Source organism: Carassius carassius, chromosome 11, assembly GCF_963082965.1.
Source record: "Carassius carassius chromosome 11, fCarCar2.1, whole genome shotgun sequence".
Classification (NCBI taxonomy): Eukaryota; Metazoa; Chordata; class Actinopteri; order Cypriniformes; family Cyprinidae; genus Carassius; species Carassius carassius.
Genome location: NC_081765.1, coordinates 25,934,477 through 25,945,037, shown reverse-complemented (window position 1 = coordinate 25,945,037; position 10,561 = coordinate 25,934,477). Strand labels below are relative to the sequence as shown.

Genomic DNA, 10,561 nt, shown 5'->3' with positions numbered 1-10,561 from the left:
ATTAAAATTATTTAAGATGCTTTTATGCAAAGCTGTGGTCATGTGTCAACCATACATGATTAAAAGCCCATATTTTCAACCCTGGTCCACATTTTTATCAGTATGATTATCTCACAAAAATGTTATCATGGTTACATTTAAACAGATTTAAAATAAATAAAGACAACAAGAAATATTTGCACAAAATGAATCCTATTTTAAGGACCATTCCATTAGGATTGAACTAAAACCATATAAATACTACTGTGAATAAATAATTTACATGATATACTCTTTTTTTTTTTTGCATTTAGCTGAAGAAAATGTGGAGAAATATGCTTAATTGTCATAAAGTATATAGTGTATGCAATCACAATGCAATGTATATATATATATATATATATATATATATATATATATATATATATATATATATATACAGTACAGACCAAAAGTTTGGAAACATTACTATTTTTAATGTTTTTGAAAGAAGTTTCTTCTGCTCATCAAGCCTGCATTTATTTGATCAAACATACAGAAAAAACAGTAATATTGTGAAATAATATTACAACTTAAAATAATAGTTTTCTATTTGAATATACTTTAAAAAAATAATTTATTCCTGTGATGCAAAGCTGAATTTTCAGCATCATTACTCCAGCCTTCAGTGTCACTATCACATGATCATTTAGAAATCATTCTAATATTCTGATTTATTATGAGTGTTGGAAACAGTTCTGCTGTCTAATATATTTGATGAATAAAAGGTTAAAAAGAACTGCATTTATTGAAAATAAAAAAAAATTCTAATAATATATATTCTAATAATATATTTTCTTTACCATCACTTTTTATCAATTTAACACATCCTTGCTGAACAAAAGTATTGATTTTATAAAAAAAAGAAAGAAAAAAAACTACTGACCCCAAATTACTGACCAGTAGTGTATATTGTTATTACAAAATATTTATATTTTAAAAACATAGCTTCTTTTTTTTTTTTTTTACTTTTTATTCATGAACGTATCCTAAAAACGTATCACGTTCTGAAAAAATATTAAGCAGCAGAACTGTTTCCAACTTTGATAATGAATCATCATATTAGAATGATTTCTAAAGGATCATGTGATAATGATCCTAAAAATTCAGCTTTGCATCACAGAAATAAATGATAATTTAAAGTATAATACATTTAAAAACAATTATTTTAAATTGTAATAATATAACACAATATTAAATTTTTTTCTGTATTTTTGATCAAATAAAAGCAGGCTTGATGAGCAGAAGAAACTTCTTTCAAAAACATTAAAAATAGTTATGTTTCCAAACTTTTGGTCTGTACTATATATATATATATTTATATATATATATAAACAGGATTAATTTATTTTAAGCAAAATGCATTTTTCAATTTTTGTTAAAAATGAACCGGACACGTTCTTGGATGGTTTCATGAGATTCACACAGTAGTGCTTATACTTAACAGGCAGGGGCCACCCACTCCCTCCTGTGATGAGTTATCATGACACATGGAAAAAACACTCAAAATCTTTTTGTATTTTGAAATTTAATATTACACAACAAGAGGCACGCAATCAGAGACATCCAATCACAACTTTTCCCCATGTCTTAGGCAAAGTATTGCAATAAAGTATATTCTATGGGAATAATTTGGCTACGATAAAATGGATACATATAAAATTATAACCAGTGTACAAAGACAGTTAGAGGACATGCACTCCCCAATAAAATTAAATGTTTAAAACTAGTCAGAAGAGCTTACTAAAGAAAACCATTAAATTTTTCACTCAAATTAAACTTGAAAGAAAACAATAATCCATCATAAGTAACACCAGATGAGACTTTGATGCTCAAAATACCCAGTAAAGAACAAGTCATGTGTCTAAATGGATATGACCTTTTACAAATAGCAATTGAGCATAAAAAAAGAATAAAACAAATCCACAATTTACTAAAAGGAAATAAAGCAAAAACAAAGCATTAAAATCTTCCCTCAACTTATCATTTCACTTTCAGCAATTTCTAGAGCATCTGTAGCAGTAATTATTGATTAAATATTTATAATGAAGGTATCACATGATATTGAAATGATAAATAACATAAAAAACTCCTCCTCTGATGGTGTATGATATCCATACAAGGTTTAATCAATTATAATTATTTAAAACCCATTCAGAGGCAATTCTTAGAGGACAGTATATTTGTAATTTTACAAACGAACACAAACATGATTTAGTCACAAAAGTTGTGCTGAGAGCCATCAAGGACTACAGGAATGAGTAAACCAAAATGGCAGTAAATATTAAATCATGTCGCACTCTCTCTACACTCAAAGATATGTGCACATCAAAATGCACAAATTAAAATATACAACCTATTTACAATGTGTAAAAAATAAAGGGACAATAAAGGAATGTTTAGGCACACATAAAATAGATCATACTCAAAAACACAGTAAAATGTCTTTGACACCTAATAAAAAAAAAAAATGTAATAAAAAAACAGGACTGTTCTTAAAGGGCCTCATTCACAAAATATGAGCAGAGTGAATTTGTGTGTTTCTAAAACCATTAAACAATTTACATAATATATTTTTTAATGATTTACAAATAAATGAGTGTACAGTTTGTCATGATACTAGGAGTATAAATCATAAAACTACAATTAATCAAGATTATGATTAATGGTTATGGGGCAAGCAGATACATTTCCATGAATAATCTGAGAAAAGAGAAACAAAGCTTTAAGCCAACAAAGACAGATGTGCGAATAATAAATGCTGTGTACATATACATATTAGTATAACTTTACCAAACATTACACTTTATTTTTTGTTCTATGTTAATCCAATAAGTAACAAGCAAGTGGATCTGATACAAAGAAATATTTGTAATGGATGGGGTGTTTTTGAGACAACGAAAAAGCAAAGAATATAATCTCAGACTATACATTCTTAAATCATCTTTCTTGATTCCACTCAAAACTGAATGTGTATATTAAGTAGAGGGAGGATGGGAACTGAAAAGTGCTTTAAAGCAATAACAAAAACTGCCCATGAGCTCAAAGTGCTATTTAATGGGTAATGTTCATGAGCTATTGAGTGCATCTGAAAACTCAAGAAAACAAACCCTCTACAGATGCCTTGTTCCCCATGTGCTCCTAAATCTGATTGGCAAGAGAGCCTCTAATGAATATGTACTGATCTGTTCAGAAGTAACATGAGAATGTCTATTGTTTTGATCCAATAACCTTAGGAGAAATGTGCAAAAATATTTTATGGTTATATAAAATGATGGGCTATCCTAGGTCCATACAAATTCAGTATGCCAATACCTGCAGATTGCTCTAAACAAAATGCATCTAAGAGAGATTCTTTATGGGAGCAGATAATGCAAACATTTTTAAAAACACTCCAGTAAGTAATTAAATGCACAAAAATTATATACACAAATTAGCTTACAATGGCAGAAAAATGTTACTCGTTTTTTAAAACGAAAGTGACTTGCAGTACATCAATCATGAAGTGCCTCACTCAAGTCAAGAGCATCAGTGTAAGGTCCTTTCAGTACCTCTCCAGACAACACGTTACAAAACTTATCAATTGCAAAAAATGATTGTAATGCTAGGTCAGAGTAGTTTCCATAGACCTTCATTATTAGGTCAGTCTGTTGAGCGTGTTGTTCCAAGCAAAATAAATGAATGCTAAAAATAGGCCAACATAGAATTGATTTTTGTATAATTTTCTCTCTAGGAAGCTACGTTGACCCTTTAATTTAGACCACTACAACAGAACTGTTGTTGTAGCTTAAATTCCTAATTTTAGAATGCACAAGCTAACTAATTTGGCAAGCCATAGTGCATTCATCCCAAGCCCTACATGTGTAACGCACAAATAAAATAATGCAATGACACAGAGTATCCCATAGTCTCCATTAGAAGTGCTGATAAATTAAATCTAATGCGTGCATCACTCTGCTCCACATGCGTGATTGTTTAAAGATAAAAAAAATCATAGGTACTTGCACAGAGATCACATTGCCTTCGTTGACAGAACTATAAAGTGCCATTAAAATGCTTCAAATCATTAAAAGCTCTTGTTTAGCCAAAGGTTTGGCTGCTTGTAGCATCTGGAGATGAAGTTAGTTGAGTTCTTGTTTCGTTAACAAGAGAGAACTCTGGGAAGTCTGTTCCTCCATGACCTCTCAGGCTAACTTGTCCACTGGCAATGCTAAACTGTGAGGATATTCCAGCTCGTGAGCTTGGAAACTGAGATCGAAAGTTCTGGTCAAAAGTAGCGATCTGAAATGTCTGACTAATGCTTTGCGCATCTGTTTTTTTGGGAGAAGTCACTTGGTCGAGGAAGTCCTCCGTTGGCGAAACTGAGGAAGGGTTGGTCTCGTCACCTGAAAAGGAGAAGGAGTGTTGGGAATCTACTAAAAGGCTAAAGTTCGGTTTCTCCAAGGTGGACCTCAATGGAGAGTTCATGCTCTGTCTGAACCGGGATGGGGAGGTGAACTGCTTCTCTGTGGAAAACAAAGGCTGGCCAGCAAGACTGGCACTGTCATTTACAAACGTAAGACTCTGGTTGTTCAGGTAGGTGTCGTTCTGACTGGTCCTTTCCAGTGCTTGCTGGAGAAACTTGGAGTACTCCTGTAGAAGGCTGGCCTTCTCGGCCGGGGGTGCTTGTGAGCTGGTTCCCAAAGTCTCACTGGGACTGCTCTCATCAGAAGAGTTGATAGAGATGCTGGATGTGACCTCGGTGTCAGCCACACTGAAGGAAATCTCTGCTTGCCCGTTGGCCTTATTGGAGTAGTGATCGAGGAGCGTCTGCAGGACCTCGTCTGGAAGGACGTTCTTCTCGTTACTGGACTTGATCTCCACATTCAGCGTTGGAGTCTCAGAGAGGATTGTGGCGGGAACGGTCTCATCGATGACGCTTGCTACAGCTGCCTGAATGACTGAAGACTGCGACACAATGCTGCTTACATTAAGCGCATAGTCTCGACTAGTGTTTGCCGTGGCCGCCTGAAGGTATCGCTTCTTCTTGAGAAACTGCATGGCGTCATCATAATTTGTGCTGCTCCCAGTTGGTTTTGTTTGTCCTCCTTGGAGGGAATCAACCGACTCCATGTCAGGATTGGTCTCGACATCCAAGAGGCCTTTGTTGTCCACAATTTCAAATGTGTATCTTGTAACTTTGCTCTCTTCGAATGAGGACAAGGGTGAGAGACTCTGGGGGTGTTCTAGGGCCTGCTGTTTCAAACCTCTCCTGCTGGAGATTTTCTTCAGGACTAGTTTCGGAGGACTGATGATCTCTGATTCCTCCCCTGCAAGATGCCGGTTGCCAGGCGGGGAATCAGGGAGCTCAACGGAATAATCTGTCACAACATACTCATCCTTGACCTTGGTGGCTACAGTGTAAAGAGGAAGACACTCACTTTTGGCCAGCTGGTCTTCCGTCTTCTCCTCGTTACCAGCTTCAACCACTTTGTCAACACTGGGACTTGTGAGCGCAACTCGACTTTTATCAGAGGTCTTCTGACGTTTCTTCTTGGGAAGCGTGCATTCCTTGGTAGGAAAAGAGAAGCCCGATGTCTCTGAGGTGCGAAGAGGGCCATCTTTGGCAGCTGTTTTCTGCACCTTCCTGTCCTTATTCTCATGGCACATTCGTCTGTGCTTTAGTACTCTGTCAGTTCTGGAGAAAAACTGTTGGGAAAAACGTACATCATCATGCTTCAGATTGTATAATGCATGCTAACATTTTAATTGCACTGATTTGCTTTGGACTGCCTTTACCTGATGGCAATAGTCACACTGGTAAGGCTTTTCCCCACTGTGTGTCCTCTTATGTCTCTCCATGTGGTATTTCTGAATAAATTTCATTCCACACTCATCACAGCGAAATGGTTTTTCTCCTAAAGGGCCGACATGACATACTATTATGAAAGATATAAAGAACAATTTAGGCAAGTCAAGTAGCCCTACTTTTTCCCAGTCAAGACTGACAGGGGAAAAAGTAGGCCTTTAACCCTAGACTTGCTTTCTCAGAGTACAAAGAGGCACCACAGAAAAAGGGGCTTGCAATGGATACATTATTAAATAGATCATCAATCAAGATTTCACTGTACATTCTTGAAGAAAATGTCTTACAACACCTTAAAAAAAACATAAAGGACACTTTTTTGCCACTGGTATAATGCATCTCTGCTTACCTGTGTGGATCTTCTCATGTCTCTGAAGCAGGTACTTCTGAATAAAGCGCATGTCACACTGATTACACTGGAAAGGCTTTTCACCTGCAAAAAAAAAAAATTCTGTTCACCATTTTGTTCTTTTATGTGTCATTTATTCCCAAAACACATTACACCACTTACCTGTGTGAATGAAGACATGTCTTTGCAAATGGTAGTTTGTCCGAAAAGCAGCATCGCAGTGCTCACAGACATGAGACTTTGGGTTCTGGTGCCCAAGAGATCCATCTTCATTAATAGTGAGAATCTAACAAGATGTGAGGAAATATAATTTCAAATCTACTGTACCTTATCATTCATGCTTGTGCTCTTTTAGAGCATCATATCTGTGTGGTCATAATACTTCATGTCCTGGCTAACCAGTGCCATAAAAGGACATGATAAATGTCAGTTCAGCTTATTCACAGATGTGCATCGCAGTTTTTAGTATAAAATTTCAATGAGTGCAATCACCTCAGTAAGCAAGTAGCCTTTAATAAAAATACAATTATATTTTTAAAAAAGCAAGCAGACAAATTAAGCAATTTCAGGACACTTTCAATCTCACTTAAAACTTTAAATTACTTTACCACCACTGTTTTGCACTGTGAAGTATCTCACACATTTAGGTATTTTAGAGCATACTGGTATTTTATCAGTGGCATCTCTGATGAATTATATTAAACCTTTGCAGGCGAGCGCTGCTTTCTCTTCTTCTTTTTGTGAAAGTCAGATGGGTCCCTCCCTGGTTTCTTCTCCTTTTTATTGAGTATCAATGAGTCTGGCACTTTCATCTCCTGCTTTATATTTACCTAACAAAAGTAACAACAACAATCATTCATTAAATTAATTTACTGAATTAATAATATCTTTTTATACATGTATTTTTACCATGATACAGCCATAATACAGTTTAATTCTGACAAATCAGATTTGGGCAAATTTGCTGAAAACTTTACCCAATATTTACTCACTGACAATGCTGTTGGAACTTGCACAAGTAAAATAAATAATATAGCTCTTAATCAGCTCGAACAGCTGTACACTTACTGGCATATTGAGTGTATAGTGTAATTTATGGGAGATTCGCTGTGAGAAAGCGGCTTCATCCTGTCTGTCCTTTTTCACTGTCTCCTCATGAGCCATGAGGTCATCCTGGGATATCAGATCATGTGAGGTTAAGCCTCCACCTGCCAGGTCTTCATCATCATCTTCATCATCATCATCATCATCATCCTCCTCTGCCAAAAGGGGATGATTAGCCAAGCTCCGTTCTCCAAGTGTCATATCCAAACTTCCTCTCCTTCCTCTTCTGTCCACCCTTGAGGGTCCCAAAGCTCTGGATGAGTGGTGAAGCCCCACAGGGCTACATTTCATGAGCATCCCCTCCAGCTTGTCATCAATGTTCATCGCTGAACGCTGAGCAGTTGAGCTGAAGCTACAGGAAGAGACAGGACCAACATAAGGATTCCTATCAACAGTCAACACAGCTGCGTTCACAGCACTTCCTCTCTGTTGACCTGGCTGAGAGAGAAACAACAAGTTTGAGCTTAAAGAAAACAAACCTCATATCCCCTCCCATTTTGACAAGAAGCAGCAAAACCTGATGATCCATATTCTCCAGCATGATTTGAGAATGATCCAAAGAGTGTCTTGTGCTTTAATGGATGGAAATGGGATCTTTTGAAAAATCTTAAAATGTTATTTCAAGGTTTAAATAAAATAAAGAGGATATTTTCAATGTGATCTCAGACTTTTGGAACCCAGTGCTGGTCTAGCCTCTATGTACAATCAAACCAAAATCATTTTCATCACCTGCTAGAAAGAGGAGAAATGACAAACTCAATCTGACTTGACACGTCTTGAACAGTTATTGTCAAAATTGCCACTGCAGCATAAACTAATTTATTTAGGAAGCATTCATGCCTTTTAGGGATGTTCATTTTAACCGGTTAACCGTTAAGAGACCGTTAAGAATTTTGACCGATTAATACAATCAGTTAAATGGTTTAAAAAGTAATTTATTTTCAGCAATTTATCAAAATATTAAAAAATGTTTGCTGCATTGTTAAAATAGGCTATGCTACACGTATAAAAAAAATTGTAGAGAAAAAATATATATATGTTGTGTATACTTTTAATAAGTCGCATTTTATTATTTCATTCAGAAATAGGCCTAATGCCAACTCTCTACGGACACCTTGGCAATTGAATCACCATTGGCTAATAAATATTTTAGTTTACTTGCCAGACTTAACGTCATTTGTTATTCAAGTAAAAATATATTTCTCATAGAGGCCTATTTATTTGCTATATATAGCCTAGCTTTATTATGTTTTTCTCCCTGCTCGCAGAAGTGCTGCAGGTGCATGATGCATTATGAAGACCATGTGAATCCTCATGTTCTGTTGTTTGGTTTTTGCGCATGTAAAATTAATCCCCGTGAAACAAATGTTAGTATTTTTAACAGGTCACAGACACTTATCCTTTTCTAATCTAAATCAAATTTAATTTAAAATAATCTTGTCGGTTAACGGTTAATAATCATTTAACAAGCGTTGGTTTCCGGTTAGGAAAACTAAACAAAATTAACATCCCTAATGCATTTTTATGTCAGATTACTGCTTGTAATTCTTACTATTTTAATGAGACTAAAAAGACTAATATATTCAGTAGACTATTTATATACTGTAGTCCTGCTATACAGCTGTTATTACTGTAAAGTTGCCCTGAAACAACCTGTAATGTATAAAGAGCTATAGTATATAAATAAATGTGACATAACATTTCCGTACTTTTCAATACTGAAAGATTTAAGCTGCATTTTAATCCTGCTGTACTTTTCAAATCATTGATATTTACCTCATAAATATGAGACTGAGATTCATAATTATTCTCTTATTCTACTGACTTAACGTATATGAGCTGGTTTGCAACTAGATGACAGGTCAATTAAATCAGTCTTATTTTTATAAAATTTTCACAATGCATATTGTTCCAAAGCATCTCTGCAGAACATTCTCCCTTAATGTGTCCAGTGAGCAAGTCAATCTTGACTGTAGAAAAGCAAACATTATATCAGTGGTGGAAAAAAAAATTCCACATGCATAGACTTTGTAAAAGTCATGTTCTGACATGTCAATCATCAACCTAAACTAAATACGACCCGAATAGGAAGTAGATCAACCATAGAGTCTATGGGATCAACATATGATTTAAAATAAAACTAAAATGGCCGAAGATATGAGTTTAAGCTCTTAAGTGTACAGACTTGATAATGCTGGTGTGCATAAACTAACACAAAAACGTAAAGTACATGAATGTGTTTACACTGGCTGCCTGTTGCCACTGTCAGAGATACATCTGAGCATTTAATCTGACGTGAGCTTAATAAGGCTACTGTATTAAATAATGACTTTAATTTTATTTTACCATATGCATGTTAGTTTAAAATCGGCCTGATCTCAATTTCTATTCTGCCGTTTCATCACGCACACAGAGGACTGCAAACATTTTCTCGGCTGATTGTATCGAAGTCCTTCGCGGATGGAGAGTATACGTACCGCATGTGTCGTCAGTGCAGCGTTGGCGGCGGGTTCGAGCCGCTCATGATGTGTTTGTTAAACTTTACTGCGACGCCGCGGCTAGCGCGAGAGGCTAGCAAGCTACATTCCATCTGCAGCTGCGCAGCGGTGCATTGTGGGATCGCAGCGGACCCGCTCTTGATGAGACTGACAGGACGTGTTTGCTTGCTATTTGAAATATATGTAAGCAATAAGTGTAGCTAATAATAGAGGATGATGTGGTATGTTATATAAATTGATTTATTCATGAACAGATGGACCAAAATTTCCTTCACCCTATCTAAGCCTCAATTATTAACCCTCGAGTGTATTCAAGACTCATGTAATAGAAACACGAATTTCAGGGATTCTTTTTTATTTATTTATTTATTTTTGTCAGAGACTTTTGTATAAAAAAAGTAATAATAAAAATGATAAAGAAATATTAATTGCGCAGATTAAATAAACAAACAAAGAAACAGACCATCAATGGTTTAAAAAAGGCCCTAAAACAAACTATGCAAACAATTAAAATGCATAACACAACACAAAACAGGTCTTCTCTAAAACTTTTCTTTTATTAAAGGACACAAAATATCATAGAATCACAAAATGAATCAATGTTTAATTCAGTTTCTGACAACTAGCGTTGTCATAATTACAAGACAAATACCATAGCAAATATAAGTCAAAAAGGATGAGAACCACTGCCCTAAAATCAACCTGAAGAGGTGAATTAGTGGCATTTAAACATAAAAAACATTCATT

The 10,561-nt window shown here is 35.4% G+C and overlaps 1 protein-coding gene across 3 annotated transcripts; it reads right to left on the bottom strand.

The window, feature by feature from the left end:
• Positions 1-1,537: 1,537 nt before the first annotated feature.
• LOC132153109 (zinc finger protein 148) lies at positions 1,538-9,971 on the bottom strand. 3 transcript variants are annotated; one of them, XM_059562344.1, is made up of 7 exons: positions 9,794-9,971; positions 7,281-7,668; positions 6,917-7,042; positions 6,375-6,498; positions 6,213-6,296; positions 5,797-5,915; positions 1,538-5,706 (listed from the first exon to the last, which is right to left on the bottom strand). In XM_059562344.1, exons 1-7 carry the CDS (start codon positions 9,796-9,798, stop codon positions 4,099-4,101), a joined length of 2,454 nt encoding a protein of 817 aa, XP_059418327.1. In that variant the 5' UTR covers positions 9,799-9,971; the 3' UTR covers positions 1,538-4,098. The 3 variants fall into 3 exon arrangements, with proteins under 3 accessions (XP_059418327.1, XP_059418328.1, XP_059418329.1); XM_059562345.1 differs by having other exon boundaries at positions 7,281-7,754; positions 9,794-9,970; XM_059562346.1 differs by having other exon boundaries at positions 7,281-7,750; positions 9,794-9,970.
• Between the last annotated feature and the right edge of the window lie 590 nt (positions 9,972-10,561).